Below are 24,168 nucleotides of genomic sequence, written 5' to 3'. Positions count from 1 at the left end.
ATGCAAACTAAAATTCAAAGTAGCATTTTCAAAATGCTGTTTGTGGTTGTAATTCTGCTCCTGCCAGAGTCCATGGGAAGTTTAGGTCTGACACGTGAAAATGCTTGCAGGGATCCTCACCTCTCAAACCCACTCAATTTCTTTAGTGTTTTCCTTCTGAGTGTCGTGTGTGGAAGAAGATAGCCTTCTTGCTGCTTTCTAAGCCCATGCAGCGGAAGCCTCTCTCTGTTGCTCAGCAATCTCTAAAGGTGGGCAACTTCTAAGGAAAATTTTCCTCTGGAGAAAAGCAATTACAGTAACTGTAACTGGGGTTGCAGTCCAGCTGGTCTCTCTCATAAATCTAGTTTTCTGTCAGCTAGACTGGTGGCTCTGCATTGTAAACTTGCACTTTTGCTACTCTCATTAAACAGAACTTGGATTAAAGGGATTTAGCACTTTTGCTGTTCTTGCATGGTGCTGCTTTCCTTTTATTTCCTACCTTCACGAATAATGTATTTAACCTGAACTTTGAAATGGTGTCCTCTGCAGTAACCATGTCATGTCCTTCCTTATAGCCAGATCTTACTCCTCATCTTTTCATCCGTGCCTACTAAAGGGAGATATATCACTAATGAGCCCTATTCAGACCTAACGAATCTAAAGGGACTGACAGACGAGCTATGGGCAGTTTAAGATGCTACCGCTTCTGGGCTATCTGCCTGGCGTCCTGCCAGACATGACAACCCAGTGCTGACGTTAGCGGAATGCGATATTTTAGGGATGCGCCTGTGAGACACGGGTGCTGCTGCACGACCCTGCTGCTGGGCAGGAGCTGTGGCAGGGGAGCGGGCCAGGCAGGTCTGGTGAGAAGCATCCTGCAGCGAAGTCTGACAGAGCCCTGCGCAGTGAGCACTGGACTCTGTGAATGGCTCTTGCAACGCGCTCCCTCTTAGCGAGGGCCGCTCATCACTGTGGCCTGCCATGCTGCTGCGATGCCGGGGTGTGGGTCTGAGAAGAGGGGGAGGTAGGGCTGTGTGGCTGTGGCAGGACGGGTGCGCTGCCTCCTGAGGTCCAGCGTCTGAGGCGTCCTCCCCGGGCACGGGCCCCTCAGCCAGGTGCTCGGCTGGACCCCCCATGTGTCATTGTGCCCGAGAGGCCTGAGTGCTTGCATGTTGTGCACTGTATGTTTTTTAGCTCATTTTCCTCCTTCTTACAGCCTGCTCTGTATTTTAAGCACAGCATTTTGACGCAAGAAAAGCTTCAGCTTATGTTCACGTTAGCTATATAGGTATAATGCAAGCCGGGGTTCAGCCACGTGTAAAGCAGTGACCATTTTCCTTCACATACCTTAATCTGATTCTTGATCTCAGTGCTGCATCACCCATTACTTTTTGTATGCTGCAATGTATCTCTTGCACACTGTGAGGCTTGAGAGGGCTTAACTTGAAACTGCACACTGGGAGAAGGCAGCTGGCAATGATGGAGGGAAAAGTCAAAGCCAGCGTCAGAAAACACATGCCCTGCTGTCAGTAGAGTGAGGTGGAGTTGGCTCTTAACTACCACACGTGACTCCAGAGAACTGCCCTGCGTGTCCAGGTGCAATCGGGATGGATATATGGTGCCTTCAATGCAGTTTCTCTACTAGAAACCTAGCACTTCCTTCCCTTTGTTTAGCCCTGCATCTCAGCAGCCTCCTTGCTGCTGCAGTGGTTAAAAGGCTGGAGGGCAGCGCTGGCCTGACTTTGCTGTGGGACTCTGCCCCACAGTGCTTCTGCTCTGCGTTTGGCTCCTTTCGTAGCTGAAGCAGCTTGTTCCCCCCGACCTGCACTCTAGCAGGAAGGACACAGCACAGATTTCGGTCTATTCTCTAGCATTTAATAGCTTTGAGATATTCAAAGGCTTTGCTTTTGGGATGGGGTGGGGTGGTAGTTTTTCAGTGTTTTGGGGTTTGATTTTCTTTGCTCTTGCTGAGATTTCACTTTGCCCCTCCCTGCAGTGAGTGGGTTTTCAGATGGCAGCTCCCAGAGCTGGGTTACTTCCCTGTGCGTACCACCTCCTCCAGCCCTTCATCTTTTCAGGTCTGTTTTCTGGTCTCTCAGATAAGGGAGGGCAAGGGGGAAGGAAGGAATGAAAGCAGCAGTTCTTATAGCTGTTATAATAGCTTTCTGCGCAGAGTAATGAATGCAATGTGATTTTTGGAGGGATTTATAAACAAGTTTTGAAGCCACAGAGGGAGTATGTTCTTACCCTCAAGGCACATATGCATACTCATTAACGTTAATGGAAGCTGCAAGCATTGAACAGAAAATAGACCATGCAGTGGTAAAAGACATGAAGATCTAGTTACCCACTTGGGAATTGCCTTGTGCCCAAGAGTTGGCGGTTGGTACTTTAGCTATGTTGTTCTAGTCTATCCTGTGTACTCTGTGTCTTTTTTTTTCCCTTCTTAATTTAACAAAGTTGCTTTATATATTCCTCATCTTTCTTTTCACATTAGGATGTTGCTCGTTTGCTGAGACACTGCACCTGTGTAAAAAAGCACAAAATTAAATGTGCAGCCCCCCTGCAGTATAGATAGCTCTCTGCTGTAAAGGGTGATGGAACCTGTGATGTTCTTGATAATGGAAAATCCTTAATAATGTGAATTCAGGGAGCATTCCGCTGATTTACCAGACTGACTGCAAATGCAGCCAGTCCAGGAGGAGGCTGCCTGCCCTAAGCTGAGGCTAGTAAGCCCCGCTAAACCCTTGCGATTCCTGCTGAACATGTGGGCTTTTCTGCACTATGTACCCCAGTACTCCAGGGCTCAGGAGAGTTTATAAGCCTGGTTGCAACCCCAGGCCCAGACTGTACTTGTGAACTCACACCATTCTGCCCTGGAATTAGCAAACCATCTAGGACCTCAAAACAGTCTTGGGTATAATGCAGACATGCTGAGCAGGAGACTTTCTCCAGGCTGCTGCCACCCTGAGGTCCGTTGATTGTATAGGGTCACTGTAGTCCCTGGACAGGCCAACAAGGCAAGTAAATGTGACCCACTTTTTGCCACAATTGCATGCAGTCAGCTGGGATCTAGGAGAGAGTATTAGCACAGGTTTTACATCATATGAAAATCACTAGGCTGCTTTTAGAGCCAACCCAGCCCTGGAAGTACTTCAGCTGTGCTCTTGAGGTGTCCAAATCAATAATCTTTAGCAGAAAGACCACAATGAAGAGAGAGTCTCTGAAGAAAGCTACAATGTGGGTGCTCTTGTCAGCTGCATGGTTAATTTGCAACCTCAATAGACAGCCCCTGTGTAACTGGAAGGCTATAGTGTCAATAAATGCATTCATTATCGTCAGGTCACTGTATGTCAAGTCTGGAATACTGCTAGAAAAAAATTTAAGTCATCATATTTGTGACTGTATTTCATTTTTTATTTTGTTTATACCTCAGGCAACCATAATACTGGGCCTTCTCAGCATTTCCACCTGTGAGCTGAAATACTATGAAACGCTAGATTCTTGCATTATTTTACACCACTGAATGACTCTGAAATCAGGGCCAGGAGTGGGAGGGGAGGAGAAATACAGGTAATTCTCTTGCCTCATTTTGACAGCCCTTCAGAATTTGTTAAGTAAAATTAAATGCCCGTGAAACTACAAAAATAACAGTTTTTGGAATACCCATACTACATTTCTGTTTTCCATACTGTCTTTGGCATTGTCTGTTAAAGGCATTGTGGACAAATAAATAAGGCTTGAAGGATCAGACTGAAATCCTAAAGTCCCTGTTTACTCTCAGAGCTGGTCTGTGATAATAGAGATGTCTGGCAAAACTCATTTGGAATTAAAGGAAAAAACACAAAACAGCTGCACTTTTTATTCCACAGCAAATACATTGGATTCCCACCTCTTTGTCTTACCTTATTTTTAACTTGTGCCCTAATTCTGTTCTCACTTAAACAATCAAATGAGTGAAGCACAACTGAGCTCTCAATAGCATTTCCCGCCAAGAGGTTGATACTGGGGGGAGCCACGCACCCTTACATTCATCTTGGCTTTACTGGGAATGCACAGTGCTTAGCAGAATCACGTCCCAAGAGATTTAAGTCTGGCTCCAGGTGAGATCCAGTCATGGCTATCCTCTGTTTCACTGGTAATTTCTTTCTAATGGCTGTTAGAATATAGTAGTCTTGGTTGGTGCACTGGTTTGCTGCTTTCATCTCTTCCACTTGGCTTAATGCTAGATGACACCAAGCAACATATGCCTGACATGCTACAACTGTGTTTGGCACTCCATGCTTTTCACTTCGTACGTGTGCAAAGAGTGCTGTGTTGGGATAACGTGCACAGCAGTGACAGCTCAACAGAGCAGTTTCTTTTTTTGCAATGCCATCAACTTGCCTGGAGGTCACAGGGTACCAGCCTGCGCTTTTTATAGATGCACAAGGGAAAAAAAACCAAGCACATGCAAATTTTTGTGCTAATTTTAGTTGTCATATATTTGAACTGCTGGCATGTCAAACAAGAAGCACATCCCCCAAAGTCCAGTGTGATTTGCAGCTGGCTGCACCATTTCCAGTGTGGTGGTATAATACTTGCTATGGCTTCCATCCTTTCTCTGAGATAATAAAGAATAATACTCTGCCTTCAAATGCACAACCAGCCTGCATGTAACGATTGAATAATTCCAGCTCCTCTTATGTTTAGTAGTAAAACAAAAGCAGTACTGCAAGTACAAGACTCTCTGAGCACAAACATAGCTGGAAAGGCTCAGCTCTGTGTTGGGAGCATTATAACCTTTAGGTCGTTGGCCCTAAGAGCGCTTTGTGGCATGAAGAAGATTTCTGGCATTTTCCCCTCCATGCATGACTGCAAAAGGAGCTGTCTTACATTTCCTCTTAGTAGAATACTGAAGGATGTCTTGGCTATAAATCTTGCTTTAGGATCAGTGTGATGATGCCACAAGTCTCCTCAATTGGGAAAGTTTTAATGGCGTTAGGTTTTTGCTTATGACAATAGAAGTCTCTTAATACTTGGATTTCGGTGAATAAGATGGTAAGTAACCCTTTGATTAAAAGGAAAAAAAACCCACAACCAAAAAAAAGCAAGCATACAAATGTGCACCAAGCACAAACTTGAAGCTATACCACTAGTGTGGATTCAAAAACTTGATAATATGTCCAGCCTGTTTATGTTTTTAAATATGAGGTTTTTTGTAAACAAAAGCATGGAAGCTCAAGGTATTCTGTGGTTCTGAATTATTTGTTATTTTCTCTTAAAGATGAGATAATTTGTACAGCTGTTGTGGATAAATATCTGCAGTGACTAATTGCCATAAGATCCTAGTCCTGCAAATACATGCTTACATGTGAGTAAGTGTTATGCCAAATGGAGACTTCTGTAAATAATACTAACTATCTCCCAGTGGTGTAAGTGGAGGAACAGGGCTCTTCACAGCCCTGCCACTGGCTCGGATGATCCTGAGCATTTCACTTGGCTCTCAGTGTCCCAGATTCCTCCTTTGTAAAATAGAGATAGTGACAGCTTTGTTTTGTGAGGTAGCTTGCAATCAACTTATGATCAGAGTATTTCTGCTCACAGTCAAAACTTGAGCTAATGGGACATATGTGAGTGCTTTTGTGAACAGCACTGTAGAAAGAGGCTTTTCAGTGGAGAGAAGAATAGTGAAAAAGACTGTCCTTGCTTAATGTGAAATTCCACACATCTGGCAGGGTTTCATTTGTGAACTCAGGGCAGTCACTGTGGAAACGAGGACTTCAAGCAGCTTCTCAGCATAAGAACTGCTCAAGTTCCCTTTCCCAACCTCCTGTTGGTGTCACTGATGCTGCAGTTCATGCATAAGGATGGCAAAATCTGGGCTGTGATTATGGTCCAGCTCTGTGAAATGCTGAATGCCATCAGTTTACAGCACAGACAGTCCCAGGAGATGGTAGGTAACAACCTGCCTCAGAGCTTAAGCTGTTCTGTGCTGTCCTTTACCAGAGCCTGTGCCTCAGTGATATGGATGAATTCCTGCAAAGAGCTTTCCTTTTGAGCAACAGCAAAACAAAGCAGGCTGTAAACACTGGGTTATAGCAATAGCTTCTTGTTTCCTGTGGCGGTGCAACTGCTCAAAGCATGGATGCATCCCTGTGTCCTAGTGACAGTGGGAGTAGATCTTAGTTCAGTCTTCATGGGGAACTTCAACAGCTGCAAGATAGGATAAAAAGCAGCATTTCTTGCAATGAAAAGTTGCTTGGCAAAGGAAAGGATAAGATATGTTATCTGAGAAAGATAACTGGGTTAACAGTTTCAGCAGTCACTGGCTTTTCAGTGGCAAAACCAGCATTGACTTGCCTCTATACCCATGCCATTGCATTCTGCACTTAATTGAATCATTAGGGCTGGCTTACAGGCTGTGCTGTAAGGTTGGATGGGTCCAAACTGTAAGTAAATGGGAAGGAGAAGGGAAAAATGGAAGGGAAGGAGGAAAAGAGGAAGAGAAGAGGAGGGGAGTGCTATGTGTGTGCTCACTGCAAACACAGTGTGGGAGAGACAAGGGGAAATAATAACACAGTTCATTCATGTAAAGAGCTTTTGGGAGCAAATGATGATCTTGGCTCTCTCTCTCCAGTCAGACTCTGATAGTTGATGTCTGCTTCTTCCCTTAGATGTTGGCTAAGATCTTTTAGCCTGTGATATTGCTCTTGCTTTAATTGCCTTCCATTTACCTCGTCTTTCCAAACATTTTTGCTAGAGACCTCCACTTCTCCTCATTGTTCCATCTTCTGTCTTCTGCTTCTTGGTCTTTTTTCCTTTTTTTGCAGGGTGTTAGTTTCTAATCAAGTCTCTTGTTCCCACTAGTTCTGCCTGTGAGTTGAACTGAACAGGTTCTGCAGTCGTGGGTGAGGTAGGAACAGCTTCTGGCAGCAATTCCTCTGTTCCTTTTTGTGCTCCATCTTTCTCTTTTCATCCTCCACCTCACTTCTCAGGTGGCACAATGAGGTTAAGCCTGGCATTTGAAACAGGAGAGGGCTCTCCCAAAGCTTGTCTGGAACTGCGTACAACACTGTCAAAATGGTACTGTACACCACAGCCATACCATGTGAATTTATGGTGATTAGGCCTGGCTGCATGACCCTTATAGATCAACACTATTATAGGCTCTACCAGTTTCACTAAACCATTCTGCAAATAAATGTAAGATGAAAAGACAGATGCCAGGCACACAGAGAAGCTCTGAGTGGGAGGCAGTTGATAACATGTGGCTTCTGTAATTTTTTCAACACTTAGAGTTGAGGAGGAGAGAGGAGTCACCCCTATCGAGATGGAAGTAAAATGAATAGCTGTGAGGCTCTTTTCCTAAAGCCAATTGATTATTTCAGTAACGCTCAGCCTCTGACCACAGAGCTGTTACATCTCCAGGCACTACTGCCTGCCTGTGAGCTGCTCTGACAATGCTCTGTCCACTTCAGCTATCATCATATTCACCCAAAAGATACTCAGTGACAACCTGCAGGAACTGCTTCTGCAGGGTCACCTTGTGTCCTTTCGGTAGAGGCAAAAGTGCCCCTTTAGATGAACATTGGGGCTTATTTGCTTTCTCGATGCTCCTGCTGTGGTGACTCATTTGACCCCTGCAATCGACCTTGTGCTTTGTTTTGAAATGTGAGATCCATGGTGGAAGGGTTGCCAGATGTGTCATTCAGCAGCAGCAAGAGGCTTTTTATACAATAGCCTCAAGGAAGAGAATTGTACAAAGCCCACAAAATTTCTCGGGGAGAGGAGGTTAGAGGAATCTGTTGGTTCGCTGTTGCTGGTGGGAGATGCTGAGGAAGCGCAGGAGCATTTGTGGGGCTGCCATGCCTGTGGAATAGTTGGACACAGTGTGTTTCATGTTGGAGTCCCCAAGAGGTCAGTATTATGCACAGTATCACCTCGGTAGGTCTGCCAGCTAGATTTAATGGGCTGCAACCATTTCAGAAGCTCTGCAAGCAGATTGCTACTTATGTAAGCAAGTAATGGATTTGACCTACTTATTGTATCTGTAAGTAGAAGATAGGTGTTACTGTGGATCTAAAAAATGAAGGGTCTCATATCTCCAGACAAATTATTCAAGTCTTTGCATATAGTCACCACTAGCGTTCTAGACAGGATGTTTGTGAACCAAAGCAACAATTAAATCAAGTGAGCAAATGAAGACCATTTTTCTAGATAAATGAAGTAGGTGAGCTAAAGTTACTGTTTCATTAAGCATTTGCTCCTTCTCTAGCTTGATTTCCTTCTTTCCCGTTTTCCCTGTAAATCATTTCAAGAGTCCACTATTTGGTGCAGATACTGGATTTAGAAATCACCCAGAGCCAGGAACTCTTAGGCACTTTGGGACACGGTTTAGTGGGCATGGCAGTGTTGGGTTGATGGTTGGACTGATGATCTTAGAGGTCCTTTCCAACCTTAATGATTCCTAGTTTTACTTTCATTAAAAAATAATCTAGCCACCAAGCCAGGAAACATGAAATTAATTATTACTCTACCCTTAACTGGTTTAGTGGTAGTCTTGGTAGTGTTAGATTAATGGCTGGACTTGATGATCTTAAAGGTCTTTTCCAATCTAAACAATTCTATTATTCTATTCTGTGATTCATTCAGTGTGTCTGTGAGTACTGGGTCAGAAAGCCCCTGTACCGTACTTTCTCCAAGGTGGTCATGGAAGTCCAGCAAGTGATTTCCCACATCATCTCCCTCAGCTATGATAGCTAGTAATCAATAGCAGTGGAGTTCCTGTGGAGTCAGGAGTTGCATTTAGACTGGAGTATGCCTCTGTTTACATGAACATTGCCAAATGATACCACAGAGGCCCTCTGTGCCCTTTGGGCAGCAGATAATAGAGAAATAAGCAGCTCAGCCCTCAAAGGCTTACTGTTATCATAGTGGTGTCCACTACATACCAAGCTCATATGATAGAGGTATCTAAAGCGCATGTCAGTGGGACTTAGCTCTTCACACATACCCAGAAGCATCCCCTTCTGAGCAGAAAGGAGATCTTTCCTTTCTGCAGGTCAACAGAAATGCTGCTGCATTTGCAGTCATCACATGGCCTGGCCTGTAGAAACTCAGTCAGACAAAATGCAGAGCCTCACCATCTTCTGTGTGATACTTGGGGAATGCAAGAGAGGGAGAGGGGGCAGGTAGCGCAGGATGACAGCTATGAGAACTGAGCTCTAATAGCTGCACCGCAACAAAGATGCTGGGTGGCGGGGGCTGATGTCACACATCGTTCTCAGCGTGAAGTGCAGTCAGTTTGTGGGTAGCGGTAAGAATAGAGCAATAACAGTTAATTTACAGTAAAACAGCAAAAGCTGTTCAGGTTTCATCTCCAAGATGACAGTCAAGATAGCATAAATGCCGCTTTAAAACTGAAGGGCTTTACTCGTGTTGCTGATCTGTGGCTGGTTTTCTGTGCTCTGCTGTGACCATGTTTAACTCTTCAGTGCTCCGCCCCTGTATAGGTTCCTGCAGTAGAGTGCTAGAGCCACCAGCAAACAAGCACATACGCTTTGTAAATTAATTTCTCTGCAAGCATGATTCAGAGTCTTCATGTAATTCATCTAATGATGCTTGCGATTGATAAATTCCCATGCCAATTGCCTTTCTATATCTAGAATTCCTTCAGATTATATACAGTTACAAAATTTTTTATTGCTACTGTTGCACTGGCTGCAAAATCTGTTTTGCATATGCAGACTGCAGGCTAACTGAAACAGAACAAACCAGCATTTCAGCAATAGTGCATGTGTGGGCAGTGTGAGGATCCTTCACGCTCATTCCCACTTCCCCAGGAATCCTCCCACCTCTCCCTTCTCAGAGCCTGCTTCCACTGGAACTGCTGTAACTTACACCCATGTAATGCCACAGATCCTGGCCCCTTGTTTCTGGGCATATTAGTTCAAGGATATTTTTCTAAAACGATACTCAGAAATCATTGCAACCTAAAAGAAGTTGCTGTGAGATTTTTTGTTCACCTCCACTTGCACTCAGTTCATCAGTTTTCCTGTAAAAGGAGGATGATTCAAATTGACTTTTCTTTTCTTACTTATCTAAAATCTTGCCTTTTCTGCCTTTCCAGGGCTGTGCTGACTGACAATAACTTTTAGCTTCAGTGAATAGTACAGAAAGGCTTGATTGCAAATAATTTCTAATTATTTCTCAAACACTCTCTCTTCTTTTTTTCTTTGCCTATTCAATGTTATCTGGAAAAATCAGGGACACCAATTACTCATTCTTTAAAAGAACTAGGATGAGAAGTTCAAAATATATGAAAGCACGAGGCTCAGCATTCAAAAGGAGGCTTAGTTGCTTTGTAATTTCCTGAAAGCTTTGGAGACCTTTTCACTGTGGGAAGGGGTAATAAGCACAGCTCAGTGTGTCAGGCAGATGCACAGAGAAGTGGTGGGCTATGGAGGAGAAAACCTGGAAGTCAGTCTGCTCTGGAGTGTACCAGTTTGGGGAGGGACTCTCCAGCATGCTGATACTCCAAAGTTTTTGAAATGTCCTGGCATCTCTGGATCTGCCCTTGTCGTGATGATGCAGAGGAAAGGACCTGCATCCCCTGCCATGCTGGGAGGAGGCTCTGGCGGCAGGGCAGTTAGAGCAGTAGGCTGGCTTTTGTGAATCCCAGGCAGGTATGGCTACCTTGGCATAAATTGTGTGTAAGGAGCTGTGGTGTTGGGGCTGAGAATTTGGTTTTGTGGCCCAGATATACGGCCCTAAGCTGAATCTCGCAGCAGCATGTCTTCAGCAATGGTGCCTATCAGTTGCAGTAGTTCTGTTGTTGGATTAATGCAGAACTGAATTTAACTGCAGGGCCCAATTCTGCTCCCTGTTATACTGGTGTTTAATTCTGGAATATCACTACTGAAGTCACTAGGTTTCCACCACTTTGAGTTAGAGCAGAAATCAATAATTTTAAAAGCTGAAAGAAGTTGTAGCCAAAATAAAGGGACCTGAATACTTTTGAAGAAGTCTGCTTAATCATAGCCTTGAGACATCTGAGTAGCACGTCAGTATTATTTTATAACGCTGTCCTTTAGTCCTTTCATTTTCAGTAGAGTCTTGTCCTCTTTAAATGCCCAAATAATTTCCAGTAAGAGCTAATAGCTTCAGGAGGGGGCAGAAACAGGTACTGCATGAAATCATTGTGCTGAAACCACGTATTGCTTGCAAAGTTGTTTGAATGAATCTGATGGTTCTTTTATTCCTTCCATGGTCTTTCCCTCTTTGCTTTTTCCTACTAGCATCTTTTAGAAAAGGAAAAGGTAACCTGCAGAGAAAGGACTTGTGTCCATGAGGACAATGCTGTTTTGACAGCCTTTTTTTTCATAACAGACATACATTCTCTGATGTTACTTCAACCTAGTGATGACGTTTCTACAGTCATTTGCTAAGATGAATCTTTGTGTGTATATTTTATGGCTGTTCACAGCGCAGGAACATTTGCCTTCAAAATTTGTTGGAGAACAAAAGATGCATGTTCATCTCTGCATGTCTCCAATAGACGCATTTAAATTTGCTTTTGTTTTCTACTGTTGCTTTCCAATGATGGGAACCACTGTGCAAGGATGGATAAAAACAAATAAATTAAAATAAAAAACTTGTGTAAAATACCTTAGAGCCTAAACTGGCAAAAGATAGATGGTGAAAGTGGAATTAAGGGGTAAAATGACAGACGAGGCCCTGTGGCCTGTGACAAAGAGATGAATTAAACTCAGGTTTCCTGAGTGCCGATCTTTTGCACAGTTCAGAGGACTGCGCCTTTTTAAATTCATTTTCACTAAGAATATTCAAACTTCATCTGCAGAGATAATGAAATCCAACCCAATAAAAGCACTGGTGCACAAATGCACTGAAGATCATGTGCAACTGAGAACAAGCAGTTCATTTCATTAAAGCCAGTGGGGTTACTCATAGTCTTGAACTCACGTGTGCACACACACACACACACATATATACAGGTTCTGTGCTACCCTAGAGATGGATTTTCTCTGTTGAATTATGTGATGTAAATCGGAATCTGTGCATCTTCAATTCAGTATCCAGCACATTCAGGGTTCAATTAAAGAAATTCTATTTCCTTTCATTCCTGGAGGCTCTTTTTGATAGAGGTATCCCTCAAAATACAGCAAGATTTATTCCTTCTGCATTTAAAGCAACATTTTTAAGAGTGTTAAAAATTTTTAGGCCCCAAATCATTCCTTCATTTAGAAAGAAATTGAATGCCTCTTGTAGAAATTGAAAGGGAGGAATTTTCCTGTTACATGTATTTTTCTTCTGTTTGTTATGGTGAACAGCACAATAAATCAGCTCGGTCTCTGAACTGCAAAAGCTGGTAAACACCCAAAGGACAATGGAAAATGACAAAATTAATTTTAGTTTTTAGACTTTTTCACTCATTCCTTATACAGAGAGCAAATTATAAAACACAATCTGATAACATATTTTCATATTTCAGTCTGTCCTTAAAGAGTAAAAAAATATTTCAGAAGGATAAGATGACCAGAAGCATTCGGTATTTCCAAAATTAACTATGAGAGGCAGATTATCTGGGCATGTCTGAAAGCTATGCGTAACCTTTGTGCTACAAATATCTCATTTCAAAAATGTCATGTTCTGCTTATTCAGTAGGGCTTCCGTAAGGCTATTTTAAGCACTGTGCTTCTTGCTTCTAGATGAGAACTGAAGTTATTACAGCCTGCATGTTTTGTTTCACTTGCAGTTTATTAGAGCTAGATAATTGCTTGGTAGTAGGATGCTATTAAACACGGAGAGTTCCTGCCCAAGCAGCGTAAACTCCATGAAGTTCAGTTTTGTTTGCAAGGATCATCATGCCTCCAGTTTATTAACTGTGGTAGTTTGGGCAGTTCTGATGCAAAAAAGGAGCCACTAGCATAGGAACCCAAGATCCCACAGCCTCCACAGCCAGGGCATCTCCTGTGAGGGCAGAGGAGCATGTAGCAGTTGCTGAGCATCTTCCTCTGATCGCCTCCGGTTGGCTTGAACTCCTCACAGACCTTGCGGTCTCTTGTGCGTGTGTGTGTCTGTAATAGAAGCACTCACAACAGCTTTGTGGTGCACTTTGACGTGGCTGTTTAAGAGAAGTTGCACCTGGCAGGGAGAGGAATAGTCCTCACTTTCATTTCTTCCATTTAGCTTTGGGATGGGCCCCATGTGCTCTGATGTATGAGTGGCAGAGTCTCAAGGCAAGCTACTGGCGACAGTTGTACCAAGGACGTAGTAATCCATGTTGAAAAGCACTTAATTACTCCATGTTTGGAGCAGACAACACAGCACTATGTGTATCACCAATATGTCAGCATGGTTTGCTTTTCATAGGAGTTTATGTTCCCAGCAGGCACCAAATGCTTTTTCTGCCTGATAAATGTCAAGTACTTAAAGCAATCTTGCCTGTTTCTCTGTGGAGGTTGCCAAACAGTCTCCTTTCATTGGCTATGGGATCTTGCCAGGGCTTCTGCATTCATGCACATTTATTCCTGCCAAATGTTGGTAACACAGGAACTGTACAAATACTCCCTGCTCCTTTCATTAGCTTTGCACTGCTCTGTTAGGTTGCAGGATTCCTGGTTTTTTCCTCTGTTGTTCTGGGCTGGAGCAGTAGTTCATGATCCATATTCCATTATCGGGTGTGCCATAGAGTTCAGCCCTTGCAATGGAGCTGAGTTTCAGAGTAGAAACCTTTGTTAAATAAATGTAAGTGTCTTGCATCATAGCCTTCTTAAAGCTAATTTGGTTTGCCTCCTGAATGGCCTACTGCACCTGAAGAGAGTTCCCAGTAGGTGTTGAGCAGTTCCTCTGTTCCCAGTCACGATAAAAGGATTCCTTTGCTATTTACCCTATCCATTTGCCTGTATATTTTCGCTAGGAAGTCTTATAGCACCAAATATTCCTGCTCCATGTAGCATATAGGAGGTACCTCTATACCTTTATAAGGTTTATAAAATATTTATAGCATTTACTTTCAAATTTTAGTTTGAAAAGTCCAGTTTGTCAAGGAGGGAAAAGATCTCAGTAACATACCACCTCCTGGAAATAGATGCTTTAATAAAATAAAATGCGGCAGAGGAAAAAATGCTTTTAATAGAAAATGGAAATTAAATCTTTCACCTTGTCATGTTTTGCTGTGTGTATCATACAGCAAGACTGGGTCATTTGACCTTTTTGTTAATAATGTCACCAAGATATTTTAGGCTAATGCTACATATCATGCAATGGCATATGAGAATGCTGTGTGTGTCACTACGGTACTTAATTTCAACCCGTGCAAAAATACTTCACAAGCCTAGATGGCAGAATGTCAATCATTTTTCCATGACATTTCTCATTTCCTCATCTGTAATGTAATAACTTGTGAATGTTGTATATGCAAACTCCAACACCTAAGGACAGGTCTAGACCATGGGGCAGAACCTCATCAGTTGGATAAAAACTGTGAAAATGGAAGGTGGGAAGAGGCAAAATATGCTATTTCTAGCAATTTCTTTGAAAACACAGTACTCTTAGCCACTTTTAGCTCTTCTTAGGTAAAAATACCAATTAACACTAGCCATGAATGACCTCCAGCACAAGAGCATCTTTTGATTACTTTGTCCATCATTAACATCTCTCCAGATAAAGAGATGGAAGAGTGGGGATATGGCTATGAGACAGAGCACATTCTCAGTGTGACACCCATAGCACAGGAGATGTAGAAGACAGCATAGGGAACAGGGGTCTGAGGAAGTCAGAGAAGTGGGAAACATTTGTATGTCAGGTATCCATTAAGGATGGTAGCATGATGCACAGGGAACTGAAGACTGTAGGAAGCCTCTGTATACAAGATACACAATTTCAAATGCAGCAAGGTCTGTAATCCTTCAGCCAGTTTAAAGTAGAGTTCAGGTCCTGGGCAACATGTTCAGAAATGATCAGGCAGTTTGTGCCAGTCTCATTGACTCTCTCTTCATTTTAATGACAGCAATCTGAAGAAGATTGTTTTTGGCAGGGTTGTAAATCAGATTAACAGAGGTGTGGAGAGAGGACTGAGATCAAGTTTCTGTCAGTAGAATGTATATGAACATAATATACAGATAACAGATGAAACAGAAAGGAAATAGTGATGTAGCTGGAAGCATGGCAAGAAAAATCTGCAAGTATTGTCAAATACATTAGGAGTAATATTTTCTACAAAGCCCAAATGATTCTGGTAGCCTACATCTCATTCCCAAAAGTCTATCCTAACACATTCAAGAAAATTCCTAGAATCATAGAATACCAGCTTGAAAGGTATGTCAAGGATCATCTGGTCCAACCTTTCTTGGCAAAAGCATGTCTAGACAAGATGGCTCAGCACCCTGTCCAGCTGAATCTTAGAAGTGTTCAATGTTGGGGATTCCACTACTTCCCTGGGGAGATTATTCCAATGGCTGATTACTGTTATTGTGAAAATTTTCCTCTTGTGTCCAATGGAAATGTCCCCAGCAGTAGCTTGTATCCATTACCCCTTGTCTTTTCCATGTGACTCCTTGTAAAAAGGAGTCAGACCAAAACTGAACACAGTGTTCCAGGTGTGGCCTGACAGGGGCTGAGTAGAGTGGGATAATGACTTCTTTATCTCTGCTGGTGATGCCCTTGTTGATGCAACCCAGCATATGTTGGCTTTCTTTGCCGCAGCAGCACACTGTTCACTTATATTGAGCCACCAGGACCCTCAGGTCCCTTTCCACAGAGCTGCTCCCCAGCTGGGTAGATCCCAGCCTGTGCTGCACTCTTGGATTATGTTTTCCCAGGTGCAAGACCTTACACTTGACCTTGTTGAACTTCATAAGGCTCTTGTTAGCCCACTCTGCCAGCCTATCTAGGTCTTCCTGCAGGGTGGCTCTCCCTTCTGAAGTGTTCACTTCCCCACTAAGTTTGGTATCATTGGCAAACTTCATCAGGGTACACTTGATCCCATCATCCAGATCGCTTATGAAGATACTAAACACTGTTGGGCCCAATATTGATCCCTGGGTGGTACCCCACTTGTGACAGGTTACCAGTTTGAAAAGGATTTATTTACCACCGCCCTCCGGGTGCAGCCTGTCAGCCAGTTCCTCACCTACCGCACAGATGACTTGTCTAGACTGTAACACATCAGTTTCTCTAGGAGGAGGCTGTGGGAAACTGTATGGAAAGCCTTGGAGAAATCCAGGTAGACGATGTCCACGGCTCATCCCGCATCAACTGAGCAGGTTACTTCGTCATAGAAGGCAATTGGGTTTGTCAAACACGATGTGCCCTTGGTGAATCTCTGCTGGCTTTTGCCAATCATGTGCTTCATTTGACTTGTGATAGCCCCCAGGAGGATTTGTTCCATAACTTTCCCAGGGACTGAAGACTAAAGGGCCTGTAATTTCCTGGATCCTCCTTTAAGCCCTTCTTGTAGATAGGGGTGACATTAGCCTTCTTGCAGTCTTCTGGGATGTCCACCAGTCTCCACAACTTCTCAAAGATTATGGAGAGTGGCCTCACAATGACATCAGCCAGCTCTCTTAACACCCTTGGGTGGATAATGTCAGGGCCCACAGATTTGGAGGGGTCAAGCTCCTGTAATAGTTCACATACCAACTCTTCCTTCACTGATGGTGGGTCTGTGTTTCCAGCAACCTGGATTTTTGTTTCCAAGGCCTGGGGCCCAAAAGTGCTGGTAAAGACAGAAGCAAAGAAAGTGTTGAGAATCTCCGTGTTTTCAGCATTGTTGGTGACTAATTCACCTCTCCTGTTTAACAGCAGGCCAATATTTTCCTTCTGTTTCTGCTTGTTGTTTACATACCCAAAGAAGCCTTTCTTCTAGTTTCTGACACCTCTGGCCAATTTCAATCCAAGCTGAGCTTTTGCTTTCTAACTGCATTTCTGCACACCTTGGTAATGCCCTTGTAGTTCTCAATGGGTATTCATTCGATTTTCCATCTCTGCTATGCTTCTCTTTTGGTTTTGAGCAGACTCAGAAGCTCACAGTTAAGCCAAGGGGGTCTCTTGCTCTGCCTACTTCCCTTACCTTTAAAGGGGATGAGCTGTTTTTGTGCTTCCAGGAGAGCATTCTTGAAAAACTCCCAGGACTTGCTAGCTCCTTTACCCTCCATGGAAACTTCCCGCAGAATCCCTCCCAACTAAGCTCTGAGCAAGCTGAAGTTTGCTCTTTTAAAATCTAAAACCTTTGTCTTAGTACTAACCTTCAGCACGCTCAGCAGGATCCCAAACCCCACAATAGTGTGATTACTGCAGCCAACTGAGTGGCTGAGATTTTATAAAGCAGGTTTTCTTAGTTTGTGAGTAGCAAGCCCAGCAATGCTTCATTCCTGGTTGGCACATCTAACATTTGTATGAGGAAGCAGTCCTCTGCATTCTAGGAACTTGACGGATGACATGTGAGCTGCTGTATTGTTCTTCCAACAAATGTCTGGGTAGTTGGAGTCACCCATAAGAACCAGGTTCTGTTGACACAAAGCTTGCTTAAATGACCCAAGTATTGCTTTGTTGGCCTTACTGTCTTGGTTTGGAGGTCAGTAACAGATGCCTACTATAAGGTCCCCCTTGGAGGTGACCCTTCTGATCTTGACCCAGAGGCATTTGATAGGGCTTCCACAATCACCAGAGTTGACTTCTGTACATTCAAAGTTCTCTTTTAACACCTCTTTGACATCTCTTCCAAATCTCTTCTTCCCTGCCTGTCTTTACAAAACAGCCTATAGCCATCCATCACAATCCTCCAGTCATGTGAGTTGTCCCACCATGTTTCAGTTATTCCTATGATATCATAACTTTCTGACTGGGCACGGAGCTCCAGTTCCTCCTGTTTGTTCCCCAGGCTGCGTGCATTAGTATACACACACTTGAGGTAGTTGGTCTTCTGGTCATCTTGGGAGGCAGCTAAGGAACATGTTGCTGCTCTGGTTGGCCTGGCTTATTCCCCAGTTGGTTGCAATGGCATGAGCATTGACACTTTGTACCCTGCCCCCAAGTCCTTCAGTTTAAAGCCCACCTCACCAGGTTGGCCAGCCTGCTGCCAAAGATTCCCTTGCCTCTTCTAAACAGGTGGATCCCATCCGTCTCTAACAGGCTATAGTCATTGAAGAATGTCCTGTTGTCATAAAAGCCAAAACCCTCACGATGGCACCAGCCACGAAGCCAGAAGTTGATTTGCATTATACGTCTATTTCTGGCTGCACCCTTTCCTTTGGCTGCACCAAAAATTAATTTGGGTTAATTAAAAAGACAAACTTAGAGTGCATGAGGATATATCCACATAGTGAAAAACTATCAAGCTACCAAATACTCTTATCTGTGGTAGCTTTTGCATGTCCCTAGCCTGCTGCAAATTGGAACACATTAATTGGAACCATAATGGAAGCATAATATAATCTTTTAAGGTTTGGTTTTGGTTTTTTTTTTAATAATTCTGGCATGATTTCTTTTTCTTTCTGCTTTGTTGTACCTTAGTTATACATTAAGCTTAAACAAATGCTGTTGGCGAAGAGTGGTCTCATTACTTCATATATGTGCACACGCTTACATTCACAGCTCCTTATTCCTAAACAAAACTGGAATCTTGTTTAACACCTGCCTTCTTGCTATGCCTTGTAAGAACTGAAGAGAGGTTATTTAGCAGATCAAAGCAGAAGTGGGACCAAGTGATAACACTATGTTTGAATTCTCCTCTGATACTCACCAAATCAGTAAGGTGCTAGTAAGGTGCTGTAATGCAGGCTTCTTCCAGCCTCAAGCTGGCATCCTCGCAGACTGTCAAAATACTGTCTTTCAGCTAGTAGAGCAGTGCCTCACTGCTGGCTTTAGTAATATGTTTGAGGCTGTTTCTAAAAGAGGGTTTTTAACTCCATGAGCACTGCCTGCTTGGTTTAATGTTAAAAATTTGTTGGCTGTTTTCTGATGGGTAAGCAGCAGGTGTCTGGAAATTTCTCTGAGCACTGAGTTTGCAGTGGCAGATCTGTAGCAGTGAATTGCAAGGAGCAGCAAAGTTTGGTAAGACAAGAAAGCTGCCATTCTAAACTGGCCTGTATTTTAGGATTTTTTTTAAATTGGGAAACTTAGCAATGAGGTATCAAGGCTTTCAATGCAAGAACTATTTACCTTACAGGAATATAAATTAGGTTTAGGGCATGTGGTAAATTTTGTTTCTGAGTAAGTTTAGGAGTAAGTTAAGTTTATCCGCTTAGGATAAAACCTGACTTCACCCAAACATACAATAAGGCATTTTATTAACCCCAACATTTAATGAGATGTTTTATTAACTGTTTATGCAAAGTGAACAAAATACAATTTCCATGAGTTTCTTTATTGTTTAATTCATAAAGGATAATTTCTAAGAAACCCCTGACCTCTCATTTCAAATGAATTTCATCACAATGTTTTTATTTATAATTTCAAAGACAAAATGGTCTATTGTTTCTAGAAGTAACCTGTTTGGGAAGGATCTGAATCTGTGAGATACTTTATTCCCCCTTGACTTCACTGAAGTCTTGTTAATAGGATAGAGTCCAGATAAATTATTAGGATTATCCCAATAGCAAATTTTACAGTGTTTGTATCTAAGTGTTTTCTTTCTCAGTCAGTGGTGAGAGAATTGTTGTGCTTTATGCAAGAAGTTACTATAAATAAAAAGGTCTTGATTCATCACTGTGTCACTGCAGAGTTGCATCACTGTCATTCCAGTATGTATGTCCAGGATCTTAACTGTTCTCTTGCAGCCATAAGGAGTTCATTTAGATACTTAATTTTAAGTCATTGGCAACTCTTTGGGTCTTTAAAATCCCACAGTGATACTTGAAAAACATAATATTTAAAAATGGAAAGTCCCCTGTCCAAAGAATTTGGGAGAGAAAAGATATCTTGGAGGAAGGGAAGTGCTCACTAGCTACTTAATACTGGAGTGTCAGAGCATTCTGGGGGAAGATTAGGAGTGTTTTGAATAGGGTGTTATTTTTATAGTGTTCTACTGGTGTAATACCAGAGAAAACCCGCAATGGGCTGGTCCCAGGAAATCCATTCCAGAATTATGACACTGTAACAGAGATCCTAGGGTTGACAAAGTGTGTTACATACTTCTGATGAATTTATATTTTGTTCCATTTTCAGTGTCTGCCAAACCAAGACCTCACAGTGATGAATACACAAAGAAGATTCCACCTCCTAAGCCGAAACGAAATCCAAACACTCAGCTAAGCACATCTTTTGATGAAACATATATCAAAAAGCATGGCCCTATGAAGACAACACTCACTAGGGATGCCTCTTTATCGCAGGTCAGCAGTCCTGCCCCAGACACAGAGGAAGAAGAGCCTGTTTATATTGAAATGGTTGGGAATATTCTCAGAGACTTCAAAAAAGACGAGGATGACCAAAGCGAAGCAGTCTATGAGGAGATGAAATACCCTATATTTGATGATGTAGGCCAAGATTCAAAATGTCAATGTGAATATGACCATCACACTTGTTCTTCTCAGTGTGCTACTCCCACAGTGCCTGACTTAGATTTCACCAAGTCTTCGGTGCCATCTACTCCCAAGGGCTTGCTTTGTGATATACCCCCACCATTTCCAAATCTGCTTTCTCACAGACCTCCACTGCTGGTGTTCCCACCAGCACCAGTGCAGTGTTCCCCAAATTCTGATGAGTCTCCTCTAACTCCACTAGAGGTCACAAAGCTACCCGTTTTAGAAAATGTGTCTTACATCAAACAACAAGCTGGAGCTTCTCCATCTTCACTGCCACCTCATACACCAGGCCATCAAAAACTGGAGAAAGATCAGACAGTATCTCATGGAACTAGCACCCCTGGGCACACCTCCTCACCTCCTCATCCTTCTACCTTATACAGAACACAGTCTCCACATGGTTATCCTAAAAGTCACTCTGCCTCACCTTCTCCTGTCAGTATGGGTAGGTCTCTTACCCCCTTAAGCCTCAAAAGACCTCCACCTTATGACTCTGTACATTCAGGAAGTCTCTCAAGAAGCTCTCCATCAGTGCCTCATTCTACAGCCAGAAACACATTGCAAGAAGGAGGAAAGATGGTAAATGCCTCGGTCAGTACCTACGGGTCATCATCTCAGAGTGGTTCCCGTTCTCGGACACCCACCAGTCCTCTGGAGGAACTAACCAGCCTCTTTACCTCAGGACGAAGTCTCCTGAGGAAGTCCTCCAGTGGTAGAAGATCTAAGGAACCTGCAGAAAGTAAGTTCTTGATGTAATTTTTCCTTGTTCTTCCTTGTATAGTATCTTTCATTATATTTTACTAAATCAAACACTTGCAAAAATCAAATACCTCAGAAGTCTGAATTCCTTATATAAATTTCTTGTAATGGGAAGAAAAGTGTATATTGTTAAAATTGCTTTAGTCTTCATATTGTTATATTTTTAAGATTTCCAAGTATGCATACTGCACTACAGAAGTACAATTCATGGCTTGGTCTTGCAAAAGGAGTCAGTTTTCATTAACTTTTCCACAGTTGTAAGGGTCCCATGTGAGTTGGGATCTTCCCACCACGTCACATTGTTCCTTTCTTGATGGATGCTAAGGCACAGTAATTGTGCAAGCAGCTTGTAGCAAAATAACCAAACAGTAGTGTTTTTTTGGCAAAGATCCATTGATCACCCTTAACTTGGCCACTGATCACGACGTGTATGATGGCAACCAGAGGTACCAGCTTAAACCATTCTTCTCCTTCCCACTGCCTCCTTCCGTACTGTGCCAGAGTATCTCTTTCAGCTGTGCTAGTGTGACTGGTTGGGAGGCCACACTGTGAATCGATCTGAAAACCAACATGAGTTATAACACATTACCCGCACACAGAGAAAAGCACGGGAGGAAGTTGTGCAGGAAAACCTTAGGCCAATATTGACTTTTCATATACTGTATCATAAAATCGTTATCCCATATGCATTCAGGTTTACACAATGTACACCTATTTCTGAGCTAGCGAAATATGGAAACTCCTACTGAAATCAGCAGGAGTCACAGGTGTCAGTGAAAGCAGAACCTGGCACCAGTATTTATGTTGAAAAACATTCCTGTTCAGTGGTGCCAAAGACAACGTCTTGGAGTAGAAGGTAGCCACAACACTGTTTGTCAGAGTGCAAAGTGGGCTGAGTATGCTTTCTCCTCCAACTTCAGTAAAATCAGTTTATGACTTCGAATTCTTGACACCTGCCTAACGGAAAAGCTCTCTTTGGAGAACAGCTGATCTTATGTTTGTGTAAGTGCTGTATTATACCTATTTGGCAGCTGTAACACATTAAATACAATGTGATAAACTACACTGGTTTATACCTGATAAAGTGTTACAGTTTCCAGGCTGCCATATCACTGAAGAGAAGTGAATTCTGCACTGCCTTTCTGGTTGTGTTTGTGCCGCTCTGTTACATTACTTATCACAGTTTGGTCACATCACTTTGAGGCATGCTCAGGGGGCTCACAAAAACACCCCCTCTGGGTTTTCATGGGCAGAGGTTGCCTGCCTTTCACCTCTGCAGCTAAGTGTGAACAGGTAAGTATGGAGAAGCTTGGTGGCAATGGTTTGGGTTGGCATACGAAACATTCTTCCTGATTCATGGACTCCACTGCCGCAGCCTCAGCAGTTTTGTTCTTATTTATGTCTGTGCAAATCAGGAATAAAGACTCTGAAATCAGAAGGTGGAGGTGAGAATGGAGTTAGCAGGATACTGAGACTATGAGTTAGTGCAGCAGTTTGCTTAATTTTGCTTTAATATTTTTGTGGCCTGTAATCTTAAATAGTGTTTTAAGAAAGTATTAACTCCATGATTCAGTAGGGTATCACTATGATTACAGTAATAAAAATACAATAACACTGGATTTGTGTGCTGGATGGAAGCAAGTTTGTAACCTAAAAGGCAAGACAATTCATGTAATTGGGAACAATTATGAGGGATGTGATGTGACATTTATAAATAATTGCAGTGAAGTGGTAGGGAGATTTTGGCAAAGTACAGCCAATATTGAACATTATTAAACATGCTTCTTATTCATAAGTGAGCAGAAATCCCCTGTAAACCCCATGCTACACCAGATCTACCTCATGAGCTGCATTAAGTTGGACGGTTTTATGCTCACTAATGTAGGCAGAAGTACCAGGTTTGGAACCTATAGAAATTCCTGCAGTGAATGTGGCAAGTCCTGGGAAATTTCAGCAAATCAGTGTTGCTGTCTCATACATACCTCCAGAAATACATTCTCTATATTCCACTTGACTGAAATTGAATGCAGACCTTTCAAGGGACTTTTCACTGATAAATTTAAGATAAATCTTGCCCTGCAGATCTGTACCAAGAACAGCTTTCTTCTTGGTCTCTCAAGGAGCATTCTGCTTGCTCCTGAGGAAGTAGAAATGTGCTCTGTATTGGTCACAAATGGTAAGACAAGAGAGATATGAAATAGAAACTGTGTTCATTTACTTTAAGGACAAAACATTCATGTTATAAATAGACATCAGTGGCGAAAAGACTCTGGAGTGCAGCTGTGTTGAGTAAATGAACAGACTGCCCATCTAATCCAATTGTAATTTGTCTGGTATTTACAGTATGACTTAATCCTGTGGGATTACTGCACTGAGCAAGAACCAGGTTTGTGCTCAGATATTACAGAGGTAGAAGACACTCTAAGATTTACAGAAAACACATACAGGTCTAGCATTTTATGTCTTGCAATTCTACATTAAAATGATCCACCCATAAATTGTGGGATTTAAATGTAGAATCTGACCAGACTGTCACATTTACATGTCATGATTATACATAGTGATAGTGTAGACTAAGCTAATCATACAATCTGTTAAAGAAATCTTGCTCCTGCAAATCGCACTAGAAGCCTAAGGCACTTGTACAGTTCTGCAATATTTTTTTAAGCTATGGAAGAGCAAATGCATAGCATAGGACTAACTGGGACTGCCATGGTTTTATAGTTGTCACTTCAGTGTAATTTGGTCTCAGGATACAGAAGGATTTCCAGAATTTAGAGGATAATAAACACACACAAAAAAGAACTTACATGATTCTTATGAAATCATGCTAGGAAACTGAACGTATTTGCTTCTAAAATATAAAATTATTCTGGGCACATCTCAAGCAACTTTCTTATTG

General features: G+C 42.5%; 1 protein-coding gene across 1 annotated transcript in view; it reads left to right on the top strand.

The window, feature by feature from the left end:
• NYAP2 (neuronal tyrosine-phosphorylated phosphoinositide-3-kinase adaptor 2) overlaps positions 1 to 24,168 on the top strand; it is a 147,518-nt gene that overhangs the window by 67,431 nt on the left and 55,919 nt on the right. Inside the window, exon 3 of the mRNA XM_075717062.1 lies at positions 20,149 to 21,246. Coding sequence (XP_075573177.1) covers positions 20,149 to 21,246 — 1,098 coding nt within the window. The remainder of the gene's footprint in view (positions 1 to 20,148; positions 21,247 to 24,168) is intronic.

This window comes from Pelecanus crispus, chromosome 9 (assembly GCF_030463565.1).
Source record: "Pelecanus crispus isolate bPelCri1 chromosome 9, bPelCri1.pri, whole genome shotgun sequence".
Taxonomy (NCBI): Eukaryota; Metazoa; Chordata; class Aves; order Pelecaniformes; family Pelecanidae; genus Pelecanus; species Pelecanus crispus.
The sequence above is the reverse complement of the archived record's forward strand: the minus strand, read 5'-3'. Positions and strand labels throughout refer to the sequence as shown.